Source organism: Engraulis encrasicolus, chromosome 18 (assembly GCF_034702125.1).
Source record: "Engraulis encrasicolus isolate BLACKSEA-1 chromosome 18, IST_EnEncr_1.0, whole genome shotgun sequence".
Classification (NCBI taxonomy): Eukaryota; Metazoa; Chordata; class Actinopteri; order Clupeiformes; family Engraulidae; genus Engraulis; species Engraulis encrasicolus.
In genome coordinates this window covers 2,719,166-2,741,758 of record NC_085874.1, presented here as the reverse complement: position 1 = coordinate 2,741,758, position 22,593 = coordinate 2,719,166, and the positions used below count along the sequence as shown (strand labels likewise).

At 41.6% G+C, this 22,593-nt stretch overlaps 1 protein-coding gene across 4 annotated transcripts; it reads left to right on the top strand.

Annotated features, from left to right (window-relative positions):
- Positions 1-1,843: 1,843 nt before the first annotated feature.
- LOC134468883 (solute carrier family 22 member 4-like) lies at positions 1,844-16,999 on the top strand. Of its 4 annotated transcripts, XM_063222798.1 has the most exons (13): positions 1,844-1,914; positions 3,109-3,307; positions 4,165-4,534; positions 4,757-4,860; positions 5,128-5,282; positions 5,941-6,112; positions 7,044-7,188; positions 7,352-7,501; positions 10,145-10,245; positions 10,409-10,623; positions 11,796-11,978; positions 16,124-16,259; positions 16,351-16,999. In XM_063222798.1, exons 3-13 carry the CDS (start codon positions 4,175-4,177, stop codon positions 16,481-16,483), a joined length of 1,854 nt encoding a protein of 617 aa, XP_063078868.1. In that variant the 5' UTR covers positions 1,844-1,914; positions 3,109-3,307; positions 4,165-4,174; the 3' UTR covers positions 16,484-16,999. The 4 variants fall into 4 exon arrangements, with proteins under 4 accessions (XP_063078868.1, XP_063078867.1, XP_063078870.1 ...); XM_063222797.1 differs by lacking the exon at positions 3,109-3,307; XM_063222799.1 differs by lacking the exons at positions 1,844-1,914; positions 3,109-3,307 and adding an exon at positions 3,981-4,061.
- Positions 17,000-22,593: the final 5,594 nt, after the last annotated feature.

Sequence of the window (22,593 nt, the reverse complement as noted above, 5' to 3'; positions counted from 1 at the left end):
TGAGGTTATGTAAAATTTTCTCATCCTCTGTGTAAGACGCCATCTTGGGAGGATGGTAGCCATATTGGGTGGGGTGGAGAAACAATGGCCAGGGGCTGGGGCTGACTGCACAGGATGCTGAAGATGGTCTGCTCTCCAGAGCAAGGCTCACAGACCGCTGCAGCTCCCCGTCGTTGTGGCATTCAGGCCATCATGCTGGGTGTCAGGTTCAGGGTGGGCGTCTGGTAAAGCAGCGGGTGGGTGTTGGTGTTCATCCACTGTGGTATGACAGCGATGGTTTTCAGAACAAACCAGCATCTGTAGCTGCTGGAATCGGTGCTGCATGGACGTCCACTTTAGGTCTTGCTGTGTTGTTTTCCCCCATCTCTCGTCTCTTGCTTGCTGAGCCAGGATGAACGGGGACAGAGACAGCGGCAACATCAAGATTGGACAATTCAGTAAAAAGTATACGCCTATGCACTCTATAGCTCGATGACAGTGAGGCATCGACTGGCGTTTGCGTCCTCCTGGCTCACCTGCTCTGGCTTGCTCTAACTCAAATTGTGAATGAGATATCAACTACTCTGTAGATAGTTGCATCATGTGGCTAAGGAGATATTTTCCCAAGTTAGGTGTGTGCATGTACAACAGAAATTAAGATATCGTCTTTTATGTGCAATACAAATCTGTACAATCGTATTTTGAGAAAAAAAAATTAAAAAGTATTGCATTCTCTGTAAGTCAGGCTATGAATGACATATCCACAAACCCTTTGATACAAGCAGGGGGTAGATATGAATATGTCTACCAAGTTTGATGTATCTAGGGTATTAGAGAATTAGGTATTCCATGGACTGATGTTCAGGATGCCTGATGTGCATATATGAGCTACGGCCTAATTTGCATAATAAATATATTCATGAATAAAATTCTGAAAACTTCCAATACAGAATTTGTAAGGCTTTATGTCCATAACAATCTGGGGCAGTTTCATAGTCCTATCTATTCCACTAATTTTTGGCCTATCTAGAGGCAATCACTTTTGAGTATCTCGATACAAGCCAAATAGGGCCAAAAGGGGTAGGTCTGACTTCCTGGTCTAATTTGATGTTTTGTGGAAAAGTATGCCACTACTGTTACATAATATCAACATCTTTGGAATGTAGAGACAAAGACATTATGTTGAACGTGTGGGTTTGATGTAAAAATCAGTCTCTATTTTGCTGTATAAAGTATAATGTTTAGACAAATGTATGCCATGCCAAATTCATGGTCGTGCAAATGACACAAAATAAGCAACCAGACGACTATTAGTGACATTTTTCTGTCATTATTTTGAAAGAAATAAATGATAGAAGTCCGCAACACTGTTAAATAAATCACTGGGAGCATTAACAGTGTTGCAGACTTCTATCATTTATTTCAGTTACTCTATTTTGTCCAGCACCTGTACCACTGATGTGCGTGCATTCTCCACCTTCCTGAATTATTTTGAAAGAAGACATGTAAATGTAAATTCTGGAACAATCTCAAAATCACACAAATCTGGGGACAAAAAAGGCACGTCCTCCAGCAGGTTCTTCCTATGATAATGACACTCGCGCCATGATAAATTAATCCCGACAGGTGGAGCATACCATCCTGCGCGCACAATAGGCCTACAGGAATGTTTCAGGAATGTACACATCATTACTAAATTACTCTATTTAAAATGGCGCCACATATATATAAATCATACCAGGCCTTCTGAGAAATGATTACCCATAAACACATACACTTTGAGCTGTGATAACGATGATAACACATTGTCATCATCGCGGGGGTGCGAGGACGCGCACACGCGAACGTGCCCAGAAACATAGCGCAGCACTCTCGCTTCTGACTCGGAAGTCGGAATCCTTTGGCACTCAAGGGGAAGGGAAGGCCTTGCGTCAGGTCAGTTAAGTTTTTTTGTAAAGATACAAACATTTATCGGTGTTTCATAACGTCTTAAAATAATTGGGTTTGATCCACAAAGATTAATGGTGTAACTGAACTGTAATCAAAGAAACAAAGAAAGTTAGCTAAATGGTGTTTATTCGTAGTGTTTGTGCGTGGTAAGGTAAACATGTAATGTGTGAACCTTTATCAGCGATCTAACTATGTGTGCACCCATGACTTAAATACTATGCTAAGCAGTCATAATGGAGGCATACTTTTACATGGAGCAATTTGTGCAGTGCATAAACAGGACTGTAAGTCGGGCAGAGCGAGTTTGAATGGGGAGAATGTTTCTTGTGTCCAATGGCGACTGGTTTCAGACGCCGTGACTGTGCGCTCATGAGCGGGTGTTACAGGGTAGGCTATGGGCAGGTCTACGTCAATGCAAAATAATGAAATTTCACTTAAATATTTCAATCAACATTAGGCTACATTTGAGTAGGTCATTGCCTGGATTTATTTTGTTCACGACAATACCCTAATTGATTTTCAACAGAATTGACACTTAAGCTGGGACATGATTTTGCCAATCTTTCAAGAATCAGGGATAGGTTAGGCCCTATAGCCTATTGATTTTTTTGACAACATTTTATATTTTGTCTTAACATAAGTGCCCCCAGCCCCGTCCTACCTATTTGACCAGATACCGCTGTATTATTGTCAGTTATTGTCAATATGTCACTTTCCTCCAATGCGCTTACAGTTTTGGTTCAGTTCACCTTGTAAACCTAATTAGTTTCAGTCCAATTCACACACCAATTGTCCAGTTGTCACAGTTGTCATGTGAGGAGAGGCGTGGTCCACACATCCACCTCCACTGATCCAGATGCAATCCAGATACTACTCCAACCAGAGTAGTAGGTAACTCTCTGGTAACGCTGCATTGTAAATAGTGATACATTTCCATTACACTATAGTGTAGAGTTACTTTCTGAATCTGATAAAGTATTTAGTTCACACCAGCCAGTATTTGACACAGTAGTGCAGTTGTACAGACTTCATTGTTGAATATAAGAGTGTTCATACCAGTTGGTGTTAGATACTGGGTTGTTAGAGACTACTATTTGGACTTATCCTCAGTGGAGTCCAATTAAACTTTAATTAGATACTTAAATGGTATGTGTAATACTAATGTTCTACTGCTGGCAGATGGACCGGGTGCTGCTTATCAGAAGGGGGCAGCCGTAGCCTAGTGGTTAAGGATATGGGCTTTGGATCAGAGGGTTGCAGGTTTCGAATCCTATCCTTACCACTCCCCACCACACTCCATCGCTGAGGTGCCGTTGAGCAAGGCACCCAACCCCACACTGCTCCAGAGACTGTAATGAATGCCCTGTGCTTAAAACAAGTGAGTCGCTTTTGGATAAAAAGCGTCAGCTAAATGTAATGTAATGTAATGTAATGTAATGTAATGTAATCCTCAGATAAATATTGACCCTAAAATATAGTCTAAAGGAAAATGTAGGCCATAGCTAGTTGGCAAGCAAGCTAGTCTCAGCCAGTTTAGCCAGTTAAATGGGAAGAAAACAAAACTGAGTGATTTCTGTTGGTTCACTATTTGGTCCACCCGCAGGATTGAGTTTGGTTCACTTACAGGGCATTGTATGTTGAATTACCTTAAAATGTCTCATAGGGTCTTAGTGCTCCGACTTTAAGAAACATGGCTGCTCAAATTGCCAAACCATTTGAAATTTGGTGAGGCGTGGTTTTCATAACTCTGGGAGTTAAAATATTTAACTCTGCGTAACAACACAGATATTTGACTCTTGTGTCATTAAAAGAACTTTGTGCAGTGTATTTCCAACTCTTGATGCTCAGCTTTTGGCTTAACACTAGAAAATTAACTCTGAGAAATGTTCTGTGCACTGTAGACTTTTAACTTCAACTCCACCCAACTTGAACACCACCCATTCTGCCTGCCCACTGTCGTGTTTTTGTGGGGTGGTGACCTATTGGTCAAGGACATGGTAAATGGTCAAGGAGCAGATTCAAATACCTGCCTGCCACTCTCTATTCTCATTCCATGGCTGAGGTCCCCTTGAGCAAGGTGAAGGTGCTTAACCACTGCATCAGGGACTGTAACCAATACCCTGTAAATAACTGTAAGTTGCTTTGGATAAAAGCATCAAGTGTAATGTAATGTTTTTGTTTAAACATATTTAGATACTGGAGGTGTGTTGGTGACCGATATACTACTTTTCACAGATTGTCGAAGATGCAGGACTATGAGGAAGCCATCAAGTTCTTAGGGGAGTGGGGTACTTTTCAGTGGCTGATTATCATTGTCTTGAGTCTAAGTATCATTCCCAATGGATACTTGCCCTTATCGATGGTCTTCCTGGGAGACATTCCTCCACATCACTGCAGGGTCCCATTCCTGAACAGCAGCTATGGAGGACTGGGCTACAATCAGTCCATCCCGACTGAGGAGCTGAAAGGAGAGATCATCCTGAGTCGCTGCAGACGCTACACTGAAAAGGAAGACTCTTACTCTGCCTACATCGATGACACAGAGGGCTGTGTGGATGGTTGGGTGTTCAGCAAGGAGAGATATGTGTCTACTATTGTCACTGAGGTGGGTATAAAGGACCTTACTTTTTCCTATCAATGAATATGTGGGAAATGAATATAATATACATCGTATTTCATCTTAAGCTGCATTACAGCCTTTCTGATGATATCAGATAAGCCCTTACCCATCTGCACTCAAACATGTTCTGCCGGAGTCACTGCATTAGCATGATTGTGTTCTTCTCAGAATGTTCTCCAAAATTCCTATCCATGTTATGTTCCACAGTGGAATCTAGTGTGTGATGATGCATGGAAGACTCCCTTTCCAACAACATGGTTCTTTATTGGAGTGCTGATTGGATCTTTTGGTTCAGGACTTTTGTCAGACAGGTATGGCAATGGTTGAGAGAAGTACATTTTATATTTTATTTATTTTATTATTGTCAGACATTTATGGCTTAGGCCTCAGCGATACTGAAGTCAAACCATTGCAACCATGTGCACACGAATTCTAATTGTGACAAATGTGCATTCATCATAATCAACTTAGGTTTTAAATCTGTTCAAATGCATGTACATTTGGGTTTTCAACTGATTCATATGTAGCCTACCCTTAAAATCTGCAATTTTCTGAATACCACTATCATCTCTTCTCAGATATGGCAGGAAGATCACTTTCATCTCCATAAAGGCTCTGCAAACTCTGGCCGGTTTTCTTCTGGCTCTCTCTACCAGCTGGGAAATATTCTGTGTGGTTTTCTTCGTTGTAGGATTAACAACCACCGCCAGTTATTCTAATACCATTGTACTCGGTATGTCTAACTCAGTTGGGTCAGGGCCTTTCAGCACTTTTGATATTTAGAGATTGTTCTTCCTCATCGTATTTCTTAGGCCCTCGGTATGCTTACGGCAGGATACGCGTGCGCGGGCCCGATTCATGCATAAACACGTTAACATTTTGCGTCTTGGTCTACTGCTTTTAAAGCAAGCATGTGCATTCGGTTGCTCGCGGTGACGCGCATAATTTAGAGCTCGCAGCAAGCGTACCGAGTGCACTGTGCACTGTGTAATATTTTTAGTAGTTTATTTCCATGACACATGCTGGCCATTTATATGTTACCTTTTCCATGAATTCTTACCACCACCATCAAATTCTAAGTATTCGATAGGGAAAAATGCACTTTTCACGTATCCCGTTCTTTCTGAATGCAGTCTGCACTCCCCCTAGAGTGCAGTACCACCCAGAAAAGTGGAGTCTCTTGTAATATCCTTACAATATTGCTGGTGTGTTTGAGTTAACGATGCGCACGCATTCATGAGGACGTCGACTCTGAACGAGTCTGTATGTATGTGTATATATATATATATATATATATATATATATATATATATATATATATATATATATATACTATATATATATATATCTCCTAATTTAATGGCTGCTATTTTGATGTTTTTCTCTGTTAGGCTCTGAGATACTCAACAAGTCAGCACGTGAGTGTTTTGGGATCTTGGGGGTTGCCTTATGCTTTGGCATTGGCTACTTCATCCTGCCAGTCTTCGCATACTTCATTAGGGATTGGAGGACACTACAGATGGGACTGTCTGTGGTGGGATTATTATATATGCCCCTCTGTTGGTAGGTCCCCATACACACATACACAGTACACACACCCCATGTTTGATTGATATCATTAAATATTTATCTGACCTTGCAACATTATTGCACATATCAGATGTGACTAAAGCATTGAAAGTGAGTAACTTTATTGAGTAAGTAAGAAAAAGTAGGAAAAAGTAAAAGTAAGAGTAAGAAAGTAAGAAAACATACAATAGAAGCGATAGATAATCATAGGGCTAACAGCAGAGTTTCCATAGTAGAGGAAAGAGGTGACCAATACCTGTACCACAAGCTGAGAGGCACATGGGGTCAGCCACAGACTGACCGTCTGTGTATCGCACATATGATTTAACTCTAATTTTTGACTTGTTTGTATATTGAACACACAAACGCATAAGCTCTGTTTTCTGACTGACGGCCTCTCCAGGCTTTTGAATAAGTCAGCATTTAAGACAGCTTTTTCTAGCCTTTTCTTTTCACTTGTTTACCGCTTTTTATTGCTATTATAAATGTTTCACCTGCAGACATTAAAAATGAATGTACCTTTGCTATTAATGCAATATTAGCGTAAAGATGAGTGGAGTTCACTGCCAAAGTGTTGGCTCTGATGCCATCTTGATTATCAGTCACCCTGAAAGCACTGGCCTTCAAAAGTTATGTTCATGTACCTTCATTACAATGTTGCCACACGAAATGTGGTGAAAATGTGTGAAAACACAAACAAAAATCTGTGATGGACATGCCTACTGAAACATGCAGTATAGCACATGCTTGAGTACAATCAATTTATATTTCCACGTATTCTCCTGTTGCTTAGTCCTGATTCCTGACTCCTACAGTATGTCTCCTGCACCCTCGGATGGAAACTTAATGAATCCTACTGTCAATGAAATGTTCTTTTAGACTGTTGCTTGATTGGATAGGCATGCTGTGTTTCTGCTCCCATCAGGTACATCCCAGAGTCCCCCCGCTGGCTCATCACCCAGGGCCGGTTACAGGAAGCAGAGGCCATCATTCGAGCTGCTGCCAAGAGGAACGGCATCACTCCCCCAGAGAAAATCTTCCATCTGGAACACAGTGCAGTCACTAGTGAGGTGAGGTGGTTCAATAGAAAAGAACAATATACCACTGTTAATCTGACCTTTCTTAACTAGATATGCATGTTTTACATTTATTTGATTGTGACTGTATGCGCTTACCATTTTTACTGTAATTATTCTTATTGTACAATCAACTGCTTCTTGGATTTGTTTTCAGACCTCTACAAATGTTGAGAATAAGTGTAAGTACACATGGTTGGACCCACTAAAACTGGACAACATCAGGAACATCACAGTTTCAAGTATCATCAGCGTCATCACTCTCCCAGACGACATCATCCAGCTGTATCTCAGTTCAGACACAGAGGTGAGTAATTTCCATTAACACTTACTTAAAAGAGCACAGATAGCTCCTCAGCACAGTGACCCTTTCTCTTTCTTTGCTCACTCCTGCCAGGTGACGGGAGCCTGGGCCGTCCTGCGTGTGATGCAACATATTCCATACACTCGCAAAGCTTTGTTTGGCAACTAGTCCAGTAGGCTATAGATAGGCTACCTATCGTGTACAAGTAGATTAGCCTATCCAGAATCCTTTGTTGACAGCAATATCTTCCCTGCAGCTGTCTTGCCAAATTGCTGTTCATTTTATGCATCCAAAAGTTTATAGACTGACGAAACCGAATGCGACCGAGATGATCAACGAGTTGCGTTGCAACATGGAACTTCTTGCGCAACCTCTTGCGCTGTCCATCAGCACCACTGTGCACATTCGATTTCATTACATGCCGAGGGTAAAACTCTTGCCATTATTCTGTGTTGTTGCACTGTTGTGAGGGATATTGCCAAATAATTTAGATAAAGTGAGAACATTATTATGTCAATAATCGATTATGCATTGTCCGCGAAAATAAGACTACTCCTCCTGTTTGGCTGCACTGCACAGACTCATTGTTTGTAAAAGGCCGCTTGTGTTTAGAGAAAAGGTGTCTTATTGATAGTGCCTGTGGCGGATGGCACAACAAATGCAAACTTTCCTTTCACGAAAGTAGATAGGAATTCCTCCTCCCATTTTTGATGAACATTGTATGATCTCAGCTTCATCAGTGGTCGATGCTCTGCCACACTTGCAGGTGAATTAACCACAGGAGACTCTCGCCATATGCTGACGGCGCTCTAAGACGATATGCAGCAGGAGGTTTTTTTTATTAAAAGGAAGAATAAGATAACCCTGTGACACGAGGGGAAAGCTGTAGTGAGCCTATCAGAACGGAATACAGACGCAAATATGAATGCCAATCAGACTGATGCTGCAGTCATTTCAGTGTCTCTGTAGCCTATAGCCTAATCATCCACTTTCTTTCCTCCTGCCCCAAGATCGACTAGGAAAGCCTCGATCACGATCTGACCTAGATCACCCCTGACCTAGAGTACCTATACAAAACACATACAGACATTTAAAGTGCATGACGTTAGTACCATACCATTAGGCGAAGTTTGATAGTTTAGATCATTTGTAGTAGACATTAATAGTGACCTTAATGACATGTTGGCTAGTTTGGATCAACCTGGTAGAAGTTGAGATCAGGGTTGCCAATTCCACTTATTATAAGCGACTTTGGGTTTCTTTTTTTCTTGGCAGTCGCTTTCAATTTTGTGCAGTTGCGGGTTGCGTTTTCTTGGGCTTGTCCTTTTTCAGGGTTAGGCTTGATGTTTGCTTCTGCTCTGTTGTTGATTTGAATGTGACTGGATGTTTGAAACTTAAGGCTTCTCAATGACTACTCACTCATTCTTATAAGTTAGCCCACGACAAGTTAGCCCACTGTTAATTCCCACTTTCAGTGCCTCGGTCACTTAAGTGGATTTAAGCTAACACTCGGTCACAGATGCTTGCAAAGACCAAAGCACGCGACTGATGACCCACCCTGTGTTTTTTTCCCCTCCGTCTTCAGTTGCTTCTTTTGGGCTTGTTTTTAGGACAGCAATCGCTCATTTCTCACAGAAAATCTGGCAACACTGGTTGAGATGTTCACTTGTAGAGTTACTTGTGCACAATCCCTGTTGCTGAACAAAAAGATTACGTATTTTTTGAAAAAAGGTTCGCACACTCCTTTTGGATTTTTTAATCTGAGGAAGACCGAGAGGTCGAAACGTCATTGCCATTGAATGAATGAATAAAAAGAAGAAAAAAATAACTTAAAGAAAAAAAAAAATCCAAAGGAGTGTGAACCTTTTTTCAACAACAAAAACAAGTCCGACAGGCGGACAACAGATGCGTCCGTCTATGCCCGTTCTGAACCTTTTTTGCCCAAACGCCCCCTTGGCCTCCTCATAACCTGTCAAGGCAATTTATCAATAAGCCTACCATGTACTGTATAAGCCTGGATTTGAAAAAGTACCATAGGATTTCAACAGTGTTGGGCAATTTACTGAAAAACTGTAATGCATTGCTGATTACATGTTACTGTCTTTTCAAAATAATCCCTTACACTACATTTAGCAATGTGGGGACCTAAGGCGAATTTAGCTAGGGGGGCCATCGGTCCATCCCATATCACATTTTTTTTTTAACATAAAATCTCTATTTTTGTTAGGCTATTTTTTTTTTTAATCACGATTTTTTATTTAAAAAAAAATAATAATTACAAACATAAAAAACAGGCAAACATTACAACCCTTTCTGGACAGATTTCAATGAATAGGCTATTTGCAATCTGAAGATATTGATTGCAAGTTTGAGCTTGCCAGTGGGTTCCTCTCATGATATCCGGTATACTAGTGCAGTTAATACTACCATCACTTCTGTCACTGTAAATGCAGACAAAGTACATTTTCTGAATCTGGTATCTTAAATTGGCCTGGCTCTTGCCCGACCTGTAGTTCCGCGCAGCTTCATGAGCTCCAGAGCTCAAACACACAGAGGTCTGGTAGGAACCTGGATCATCTTAACTAGGCTACTGGTTGCAAGTCACTGATGCAAGCTAAGTCCTATGTTGATTATGGATTTCCCCAGGAAACTGAAAATGAATCCAGTGGTCAGGAGAAGTACACTTGGCTGGACCTCGTGAAAACTACAAATATGAGGAATGTTACTGTTATAAATCTCACTGCCTGGTAGGTAAAGAATTTATGAGTTCAAAATACTATAATGCAGTTTTGCTATATTGTTGTTGTCTTGGATCTTTGGTACTGTTTTGCTACCTACCTTTGTTAGAATCCTTCTTGTTACTTTTTTGTGATCTGTTTCCAAAGTAATGTATGTGTTGTATTTTTATAGGATAGCCATATCTGTGACGTACTACGGCCTGTCTCTTAACATCTCCAATCTGGATGGGGATCCGTATGTCAACAGCTTAATTTCTGCAGCTACAGAATTTCTTGGTGTTGCTTTTGTGTGGTTTGTCACACATTATGCTCCTCGTCGGTTTGTTCTACCATTCACTCTGCTTCTTGCAGCGGGCTTGCAGCTGTTCATCCAACTTGTACCTAATGGTTTGTATGATAGCTCACTCTAAACCATATATAAGCTATACAGATAATCACGTGATTCTGAACGCTAACTTTTGCCACATACCTTACCTCCATTCGTCCCCAGCAATCTGAAGTCCAGCGTTAGTTATCCGATGCTAACATTGGGCTTTTGCTGTGGTTCAGCAGGGCATAGAAGTAGCCATCGTTATAAATCTCTACTTTCCACCCATTTGCGGGCCTCAAAGTTACTCAAATTTTCATTCTGTAGAGTCACAGGGTTGTTGACATGTAAAACGAGGCATAGAGAACTTTGGTAGCCCACAGTTTGTTTAGAAACAATGCCATTCTTACAGGTTGACTGCACCAGGTTGGCCGATTATAGCCAACCCCAGAGTCAGTTTACTAGAGACTGTCCAGTGTCAATCCATGCCTGCAGTTCAATTAGAGGGCGAAAGAGCGCAGCCCATTCATCCGAATCAGGGGGTCATGATTTGGCTGGTTAGCTTTGCTGATTAGCAAGGCACTTCCTTGTCACCATTTTCACATATCCGGTACCACTTCGCTCATGATGATTAGTGGGTGCGCCATTGCTCTCAGCACATGCACAAGTTTAGTGCTGGGCACACGATTAATATAAGTCTGTGGTTGGGCAGGCTAGAAGAAAATGCGCGTCCCCGAACAACGTCATCGTCCATTTCTGAACATCCAATGCCCATCTTCCATATAGCTTTCTGGTCAACCTTACATCAGTCATTAACGTGGCACGTAATTGGCTGAAGAAGTGCTCGAAGAAGAATGTATTGAAAAGCATGAAGGGAGCATTTGTCTTAAAAAGTAAGCTACATGTAAATGCATGCATTTCAGAAAGCTTGCAGAGTTAAAATGAAAGTGTCAAAATGCTTGCCAAAACATCTTTCATGAGTTCTTTTGATATCCTGCTTGGTAGCCGTTGGTATCCTTGCTGAGTAGCTGTTTGGTTAAGATGGGTTCACGGAAGATCCTACTCACTTCTGAAAATCATCATATCACATCATTATATCATGCATCACATCAACATCATATCTATACTGACTGTATGACATTACAGATTATATCTAAGTATATTTTAAAGCTAGGTTGGCTAACCTGTTAACTATGGTGATGTCATGGTAGCTGTTCACTGATTTTGCATTCTATTTCCTCTTGTCCCACAGAGCTCAGTGGGTTGATCGTCACTTTGGTAGTGATAGGAAGACTGGCTTTGACCGGGGCATATGCGTTCATTTATGTCTATTCTTCTGAACTCTTCCCCACCGTCATACGCAACATGGGATTGGGTGTGTGCGGTACAGCTGCCGGAATTGGAAGTGCGGTCTCGCCATACATAGCCCATATTGGTAAGTATCTAAGAAGGCAGTTAGTGTCTTTTTGTATTGTGTACAGTGGGTATTTCTCAAAGCAAAGTATTCCAGCCTTGCTAGGACGAGTAGTTTAACGCCTAACGGTTAACTATCCAATACTAGTTCTAAGGCTAATTAATTATTGGATACACCTTGGAAAAGTGGGTGTTACTCGTCCTAGCAAGGCTAGCACACTTCACTTTGACAAATACCCCATGTCTCCTACAGAACAGACATGTCCCAGAGGCCTAACAGCTTACGTTTGCCAATTGCTCAATCCAAGCACCTCCAGTTCTGTCAGATGTCTTGCCTTTGTTGTCATGACAGCCTGATTCCACTTGCACTTCTGCGTTAATTAGTTTAAATGGCCTATCGATTTGTTGGGCAAACGTTCCCAGTATATCTGCCATATTCTGACTCTCTGCACTTCATCATATATGCATAGTACACGTTCCTCACACAAGTCGTTACACTACAGTCTTTCACAACACGTACTGATTTAGGGAAAACAGGCTTTTCTTTTTTTTTTTAGAGATGTACAGGATCCAAGATCCGGTTCCGGATCCGGCAGGATAATAGGGTTTTTCAGACTATCCGGATCCGGCAGGATCTTAAGCAGTGGATCCGGTATCCGGCAGTTACCTAAAAATCAGGATCTGGGACATCTCTTCTTTTTACATAGCCTAGAATTTTCAGTCAGTCCATGCAGCGAAGCGAGTTGGCTATGTGTTTCAACCCTTTCGTAGGATCCGGTATCCGGTTCCGGATCTGGCAGGATCTTAAGCAGTGGATCCGGTATCCGGCAGGATCCTAAAAATCAGGATCCGGTGCATCTCTATTTTTTTTAGCTATTCTACAAAACTATGTGTTAATGTTTTATGTCAGCTTATTTTTCTTACTATATGTTAACGTGTTTGTCTGTGTCTGGAGCATTATGTTGACTGCCATTTTGACAAGGACTCCCCCCTAACAGAAGAGACATTTTCCCTGTGTCTCATATCGCACACTTGTGACACACAGTGCACACAGTGCAAACAGCAGTGCACGAGGTCTTTAGTGTATATAGTGTCGTAGAAAAGTTGAGCACTTTGCACTGTGCCCTCACTGGAAGTGATGGGTGAACATAGCATTAGCTCACCAAAATACGAGTTGGCTACTGTTAACATTGCACAGCGTCTCGTGGCTTGTATGTACATCTCCTTCACCCCAAATGGCAACTATCTGGCAAACAAGATTTGGCTTGGCATGAAAAGGTTGCTGTCTCAGCAACATTATTTACAGAATTAGGACACTGTTTACCAAAATCTTCTGCTGAACCGAACGTCATGTTTCTTCTGTTTCATCAACAACATGGCAGCTGTTTAGTGTGTGCAGTGTCCATCATTCAAGCACTGTGCTTTTGGCTGTTGTTAGGGCATCACCTGGGCACTGTCAGTGCACTGAATGTACCGAAAAGCGTGAGCGCCCTTACCTACGCACTGAAACAGTGGCCGTGTCTCAAATGCCGCACTTGTGCACTTCGGGCACTGTTTTTCAGTGCCTAGGGCGCTCACGCTGAAAATTTCAGTTGAGCCAGTGCACTGAAAGTGCCAGGATGATCCCCTAACAATTAGGTGGTGGGCCCAGTCTCATATCTTGTCAGTTCATTGGTGTTAACGAGTGGCAGCTTTATTTTTGCTTATATAACCCCCTGACAACTCATTAATCAATATTTTGGCTGTTGCCATCCTCAAAACTTTGAGGCACATTGATTTATAAAAATGACAACAAATAATAGCCGACCGAGTGACGTCACGTCAATGCAAAGTCAACGAGGCAGAATACAGCTAGCGCGTGCATGCTACCCGGAACCGTCAGATTTCATGGCAAAAAGTTACAAGTCAGGAGGTCATATTAGAAAAATCAAGTTGCCACTCGAGAGTGAGAACGAAACTCGTTTTCTAAAGGAGCTACGAAATCTAGCCCACCGTCTAAATGGCGAAAAAAATGCAGTGCTTGAATGATGGACACTGCACGCACTAAACGGCGGCCATGTTGACAATGACAGGGAGGAAATGTGGCATTCAGTTCAGTAGAAGAGTTTGGTCAACAGTCTCTTAATTCTGTAAGTAATGTTGATGGGACACCAACCTTTTCATGCCAACCAAAGTATTGTATGTGTGATTGTTGTCCTTTGGGGGTGAAGGACATGGAAATACAAGCACCAGACGCTGTGCATTGAAAACAGTAGCCAACTCATATTTTGGCGAGCTAATGCCATGCTCAGCAGTCACTTCCAGCGAGGGCACAGTGCATAGTGCTCAAATTTTTCAACAACACTATGCACTAAAGACCTCAGTACACTGTGCGCACTGTGCACTGACTGTCAGTGCACTGACAGAAGTGTGTCATTTGAGACATAGCCATATTGCCCAAAGTGCACAGGTGCGCGATATGAGACACAGAGTTAGTATACAGGTAAATGGGACAATCCTGGCTAAATATAGGAAGGGTAGATAAGTAAATACATTAATACATACATACATATGTACAGCCACAGAAGTTTTGCATTACTATTTCATCAATCAATATGTAAGGTTAGCCACGCAAGCTCTTCTTAGCATTGTGAATGGGGGATTTGCAAGCATACGTCAGATCTTTTGAACATGCATGTAAGCTAAGCTGCTAGTAGGCTGACTCAGACCAGAGATCTGATTCTGGCTTCGGCTGAATAGCGATAGCTGTCTTTCTAAAGACACAGTAAAATGACCCTGCAGCACAATCGTAAATTGTTTGGAAGCAATGACGCCACCCTTGCATGGACAGTAAGAGGCTGCAGGTTGTTGTCCTCTGGGTGTCACCTGTCAGTAACTTCTGTCATTTCTAATGGCTGACTGATAATTTGTTTCATAATGATCATCATTCCTTTGTCCCGTTTAAAAATAAATGAGTAAATAAAATTTGGACTGAGACAGACTGTTAAAACAACCAAGATAACTAATTTTATTCCTCCCAAAGACCTATGAATGATCTACCTTAAAGCGATGGTTCGGAGTAGAATCACCCTAATGCCATTTGAACCGTGACACCCATCCACCTTTACACCCGAAGTGTTTTCTGCCGCAGACTTACATCAACAGAGTTGCCGTGTTATTCGATGTTTATTCCGGTTAGCTTGACTCAAGCGCATATGGATACTGGGCACCGTCTCCAAACTTTCCCCACAAAAATAACATGTCATTACACCAAACTTCTGCAGTAGCACAAATATGGTCTGTACTCACGAAACGAAGCATTTGGAAGTTTGGAAATAGTCCAGGAGTTTAGTATTATCAACACAAGCTGAATAGCTTCTCTGCTGCTAAAGCTGTGCCAACGTTACTTCCGTCATATGAGACAAGCCCGTAAAAGTCTTCAACAAACTTCCAGACGAGAGTGTTAAAAAAGTTTTCACTGAATTGTGATTAAGGCTTATATTTTCAAGGCAATACTTAAAAGATATTTCAAATCTTACCTACTATCAATTAGACAAGGATTTTCGTTATCAATACTGATGCTGAATTCACTTTTCATTGTGCATATTATGAGCTTCGTTGAGGACTCTTACATGCTTGTCTTAGATGACGGAAGTAACGTTGGCGCAGCTTTAGCAGCAGAGAAGCTATTCGGCTTGTGTTGATAATAATAAACTCCTGGACTATTTCCAAACTTCCAAATGCTTCGTTTCGTGAGTACAGACCATATTTGTGCTACTGCAGAAGTTTGGTGTCATGACATGTTATTTTTGTGGGGAAAGTTTGGAGACGGTGCCCAGTATCCATATGCGCTTGAGTCAAGCTAACCGGAATAAACATCGAATAACACGGCAACTCTGTTGATGTAAGCCTGCGGCAGAAAACACTTCTGGTGTAAAGGTGGATGGGTGTCACGGTTCAAATGGCATTAGGGTGATTCTACTCCGAACCATCGCTTTAATAGATCAGCGTAGAGTTTAAGGAGCCTCATGATTCCACCTGCAGGAAAGAAGCCTCTGACAAGTGCTGCAAGCCCACAGCCACAAATTACATGTTACTGTGTATGCATACACGGGTACTGTTTACATTTTTGCACATGCAAAACCAATATTTATATTTCTGCACACATTGTACATTTCTCCCCCACAGGTACATATAACAACATACTACCTTTTATTCTGATGGGTACACTTTCTGCAATCTCGGGTGGCCTGAGCTTGTTGTTGCCAGAGACGAAAGGCGAAAAACTCCCAGAATTCATAAGTGAAGTCAAACCTCTCCAGGGGTAAGTACTCATGCTTAAAACTGTCATTGTTTCACTTTTATAACATAGAATTCATTAGTCATCAGTTGATTTGTTTTTGTTTTTTTAACAGTTTTGGCTTCAAGTTAAGGTGTGATACAAACAGTGTGGATGGTAATGTGGGCAGTAATGCACAAACAGAAGAAGAGGATCCAAATTTGACAAGACAGTTTAACACATTAAATGGCATTGACTGTCTTAGGTGAAGGTGAGACCTTACCCTGAGCTTAAAGGATGTGACCGCTATTAAGCACACTTAGCCCCTTTTCTGAGTTGTCTGCAAAGCAATCCCACCGTTTTTTTTTGTGTGTGCCTGTTTTTTTCTGTTGGTTAGTTGCAAGTGTCATACCAAAGTATGGCTCCTGTTGTATGTTACTTTTTATTTTGTTTCCATAGGATATCACCACATAAATGCTAACAGGGTTACAGAAAAGGTGACAAACCAAAATCTTCATTCATATCCCCTGGTGATAGAGTGAAGACAATGTATGCAAATGCTTCTGTATTGTAAGGGTTGTATAGAGAAAAATGTTCACAAATCTTTGCGGTTTTACCCCATAAAGGGTTTATCTGAGGGTTTTTATATTGTTGCATGTATAGAATAAATGTAAAATGCTACTCTTGCAATAGTTTTAATATACAGGGTTTTATACTTTTATTTGTTTTTATACTGTATATTTTATAATAAAACTAACCCTCTCGGTTGATGAGGTGAAATAGAACAACTGTGTGACAAGTCTCCAGTGCTTCTGAAACATCTCATCACTCACCTAAGCCTATGAGGTTTTTCTCCTCATGCAGTCCCCTCCTAGCCTGGGGTGAATTTCTCGAAACCAAAGTTGCTTACTACATTAGCTACTTCGTTGCTTTCAATGCATTTTCCCATTGGCAACTACCGAAGTTGCTAACAGGCTAACAACTTCCCTTTTGAGAAACTCACCCCAGGTGAGCCAAGCCCCTACAGTAAAATGCTGTACAGGGGTCTGGGTGGGATAAACGGTTGTCTATCAAAATGCCTTGACACTCAACGCCACGCAATAGGATGACGCAACAACCAATCACACTGAATCCCCACACAGTTTTGTGTAACGTCACAACTGTCTTTCAAAACGTACACGTGACTCGCCCCTTTTTAGGTGAAGCGACAACTTCGTGCCTCCATATGAATGAATGCGTGTGATCACCACAGCCAGAGTTTCCTAATAAATTGTGTTTTCACTCACACAGTTCAAAAATGCCTCGTTTTCAACCACATGGCCCTCCTTGATCAACCAGCAAAATGTGAAATTTGGGGCTTGTTAAATGGTTATATATTTATGATTGCTGTCAACATGGCATGTTCGGTGTTAGCTATCTAGCTGGATACCTAGCTAGCTCTGTGTTATTTGACGACTGGTTGGTTAGCCGCTAGCTCGGTAGATTAGGTGTCATTACCATCTATTTAGTCAGCTACTTATAGATTTTCAAAGCTGCCAAATGTCTCATTTTTAATGACATGGGTCTTATTAGAAATTGGGGCAGCAATTTCATTCTACACCTTCAACAGTGGTCTTATAATAGCTTGTGACTATCTGGTTCTGTAAAATGTTCAAATTAGCTTACCAAGCTAGCTCTTTTTTTACTGTGCACCATTATTTCATTGATTATGATTCAAATTCCCATATGGTCTCAGGTCCACAACATCAAATGATCAAATGGTAATGTGTAGTGATCTATTTGTGTCAGATAAGTTCCTGGTGCATTTTTACATTAATCCATGGCAGGCACGAAATGTATAATCATTCAGGCTTTTTTTAAAGGTACACTGTGCAGGAAATGGTCAAAAAAGGTACTGCAACTATGCTGGTCATTGAAACTGAGTTGACTATTGCCAAATTTGAATCTTTTCGTGAAAGTTTACTAAGTGATAAACTAATATTTTCTAGTATGGCCCAAGTACAGTCATTTTTGCTGCTAAAAATGGCTATTTCTGGAAATTCAAAATGGCCGACCATGGAGAAGATCCCTCTTCTCATGTATGAAAAGTGCAATTTTTCCAGTCATAATGAATACTTACAATTTGATGGTGGTGGTAAGTATTCCTGAAAAAAGTAACATTAGTGAGTGGGTAGCATGAATTCTGGAAATAAACAACTAAAAATCTCACACAGTGTCCCTTTAAGCAAAAACTTTTGTGTTGTAACAGAGATTCTCTAAGCTATGAGAAAGGCATCTCTCATTGGCTCCCATTATAGCCCCGTCGGCGAACGCAGCCAAGTAAAAGATGAATGGGAGCCTATTGTGCTAAATGGCTCAGCAGGGATTTGTGACGGTTCTGTTCTCTGGTTTGTAAAGATGTGTGCACATTCTGTACCTTATCATGGAAGTTGTATTAGAAGTGAAGTTAAAGGTTCCTGACATGGCTTTGTTCTCCCAAAGACGTGTTCGTTTTGTCCTGCAACTCGCTAGCATTCGGCTAATACCTGCTGGCTGAGGAATCTCTGCGACTATTCACGACCAGAGCTGACGAGAGACGTACTCTGACTGATCCTAGCAGAGACATCTACGGTCACACACCTCAAAACCCCCCACCACCGTCCAACATGTTAATTGAAGGTGCCCAAATTCTTAAGGATGAGCTCAGTCATTTCCTTTACCCCATGTACACATGCCGCTTTTCCACCACCTTAAATGCAATAAATAACAGGTGTCCGCAACAATCCTAACATAACTTTAAACACATCGACATCTGAAGTCAGACTTAAAACTACAAAACAAATGGCGTAGTGCCGTAAAGTCGATTGTCACGTGTTATGTCATTGCTATAGTTGAAATAAGGGTCATTTTCACGAATCGAACACTTGACAAGATGCAAACGTGTCGGCAAATGCTTTCATTTACTCATATCTATCCAGAGCCGGCGGGCCCATAACGCTCACTACGCTCACAGCGTTGGGCCTCGCGTTGCCCATGACGTCACTTACGTTGAGGTAAAAAATATATATATATATATATAGGCTAATTTAAAAAACGACGAACTTATTATTGATTCCGTCACATAACTAGGCCTACGTGATCCGCCCCTTCTTCTGTGGTTAATTTCGGATGGAACAGGAGTGAGAATCTTGAGTGAGAATCTCACAATGCCGAGTTCCTGCCCATGTCTTCGATAGTGCGCATTACAAGCGTTCCTGTTTGCGTTACCGCGGGAATTTAAGTCCGCCTGTGTAATCGAATCAACGGGGAAGAGTGAAGGAAATTATGTCTTGCTGTCAATGCCTTACTGCTGTTTCGAACGTTGTAGGCCTAGTAGCTGCCTACAGAGCCGGCGGGCCCATAACGCTCACTACGCTCACAGCGTAGGGCCTCGCGTTGCCCATGACGTCACTTACGTTGAGGTAAAAAAAAAATATATATATGGGCTAATTTAAAAAACGACGAACTTTATTATTGATTCCGTCACATAACTAGGCCTACGTGATTCGCCCCTTCTTCTGTGGTTAATTTCGGATGGAACAGGAGTGAGAATCTTGAGTGAGAATCTCACAACAATGCCGAGTTCCTGCCCATGTCTTCGATAGTGCGCATTACAAGCGTTCCTGTTTGCGTTACCGCGGGAATTTAAGTCCGCCTGTGTAATCGAATCAACGGGGAAGAGTGAAGGAAATTATGTCTTGCTGTCAATGCCTTACTGCTGTTTCGAACGTTGTAGGCCTAGTAGCTGCCTAGTTGAGAAACATCAGCTGACTTCTAGCCGACGAAACGTGAGTGCAATCGAATCAACGGAGGAGAGTATGAGATAGGAAGGGGTGCCGTGTGTGTGTGTGTGTGTGTGTGTGTGTGCGTGTGCTTGTTCCCGCCAAGAAGGGACCGGTCGCGCGTCTGTGTGTTTAGATCATTGACAGTAATATACTGTCATTGGTTTGGATGTGTGCGCGATTGACGCTGCGATTATGATCTGCCTATCTCCCGCATATTTTATTGAATAATTTTCTCAGTAGTCCATCATCAAGTCGGCTTTTCTAATGAGCTCGCCAAAACAATGAAAGTCGTGTGTGGGTAGGCTATCGTGCTCCAGCCCCGCTTGCAGAGGGAGATGGAGAGTGATCAACAAACTTTTAACAGCGAAATACGACGCAATAAATGCTAAACTCGGCTTGTTAACTTTGTGAGGAGAAATGCAACCTGTTCATTTTACTCCTCCTGGCGAGAGAGCACTTTGTCGAGGGCGCGCAGTGTAGGCTATTCACTTGCTCACCTACTTTCACATTACCACCACGTCTTGCATGTGCAAGCCTTATGTCTTAAGATGTGCAAGCCTAGCCTCCAATATCTAATTTAGGCTACTCTTAGGCAACACCTGTGCTAAAGGAAATGTATTTTGTTGGCATCCAGTCTAGTTTGTGTCATTTCTAAATTAATGGGAACTTTTATGGATAGACCATGTTTTTTTTTCAAATTCTTTAGATTACTAATAAGGACTTGTATGCCACATTGTGAGACTCCCATGGTACCAATGCATTTTTATGTTTAACCTTTGTGGGTAATAATTTCATATAATATTAATAATGTCATTCATGTAGCCTATATTCACGTGTGAGTCAGTTTATCGGGCCGGAAGTGTAATCTGGCCCTAGGGTCTGAAAAACTCTAGCTAGTGTGGGAGTATGTAGTGCCTATGGCTGCCCAAATATATACTCACTGGAAAAAATGAGGGATTGTTTTTTTTATATATATATAGTTAGGGGGGCCCCTTGGCATATTTTTGCTTACGGCCCCACAGAGGTCAGAACCGGCTCTGTATCTATCGAACGCGACTTCATTGTTTCCAGGGAAAAAATCACACGGGCAGATAGTTCTATGAGAAGCGTACAGCCCCATTGGCACCCATTCATTATTTACTTGGCTGCGATAACATAGCTGCAGTGCCACTCCTGGCCACCAGCTAGTGGTCGTTCTTGTACAATATTCCATTTTCTTTGGTTGTAAGTAGCACGGACAGCCGCCATATTTCTTCTTGGGAAGTTTTCTGTGGTCACTAGGTAGCCCGGCCCCCCATCTCGTTCCTCACGATTTGATTGGCTCTGTCATCTTAGGATTTTCAGCCGTTTCAGAGTTACTAGACTGTCCCCGGGAGCAAATTTAACTCGCGGTCGCTAGGGGGCATCTAGATTTCTAGGCTAGTCCACTCTAAAAAGCTTGGAACAGCAGCTCTTGCTTTTGTTGTCCACAGAAGACATTTAGGTGTGAGACCAAAAGATGAATATGAAACAAAAGTTCAGACTAATAAAACTAATAAAAATTATAATCACAAATGTTCAGAATCCACTTTTTTATCCTGCTTGTAGATGCGTTAAATTTGTACAAATGGTGATTTGTATCAACATTTGTATTACACACCCACACAACATTTTAGGTGAGCGAAAGAAGGCCTAATGGAACAGAATCTTAAACACTTCCAATTTTCCACATAGCCAAGTGTAAGTTGACAGTAACGACCTTGTCCTCCAGTCCACCCATATTTCGAACTGCTTGTGAGCTAGTGGATTGTAAATGATAGTCAGGTGAGCAAAAACGTCAGCTCCCTGTTGCTCAAATTTGGCTTTTAACGGCTCTGCTAAAATCTATGGGCAATGTCACAGATGCTTAGTCTATTTTGAGTTCCAAATCTGTGAAAAAACAGTCATGCCAGTCATGTTAAGATAAGGCTGTTTCTTTGTCACCACCCTTAAACTGTGAAGGTGCACACATGATGCATTCATAATTCCATTGTTTACATTCGTGCTAAATTATGCACGTAGAGGCAACTATACACCATTGTTACAGTACTGTATATCTGTTTATTAGTCTGATGCCCCTCTTGGCAAATGGGAAAATGAAATACATAAACAGTTTCATTGAACAATGTTTTGCAACATTGACACTAAATAGAGAGGACGCCGTGGGTTCTATTCTGAAGTGAGTCAATGGGAGGGGATAAGACTTTACCTGGAAATGGGGGGGGCATCTCTATGGGAGACTGAAACAATGCATCTCCTTGCCAATTGTTGCCAAGTCTACAATATTATGTGCAAACGGTAATTTCCCGTCCATTTCACCAGTTTAATTCTAAATCTTCAGAAATGAAACCCCATTGAAAATGAATGGGGTTTTATTTCTGGTGAGTTAGAATTAAACTGGTGAGTTAACACCAAAACGTAGCATGGAAATCTACAGGTGTATTGAAGAGTGAAGTATGGGACACCAATTCAACAAACAAGAACAACTGACAGCAAAGCATCAAGGATATCTGGGCTTCCATAACTCCCATGTACAGTTTCTGCCATTGACTTCAATG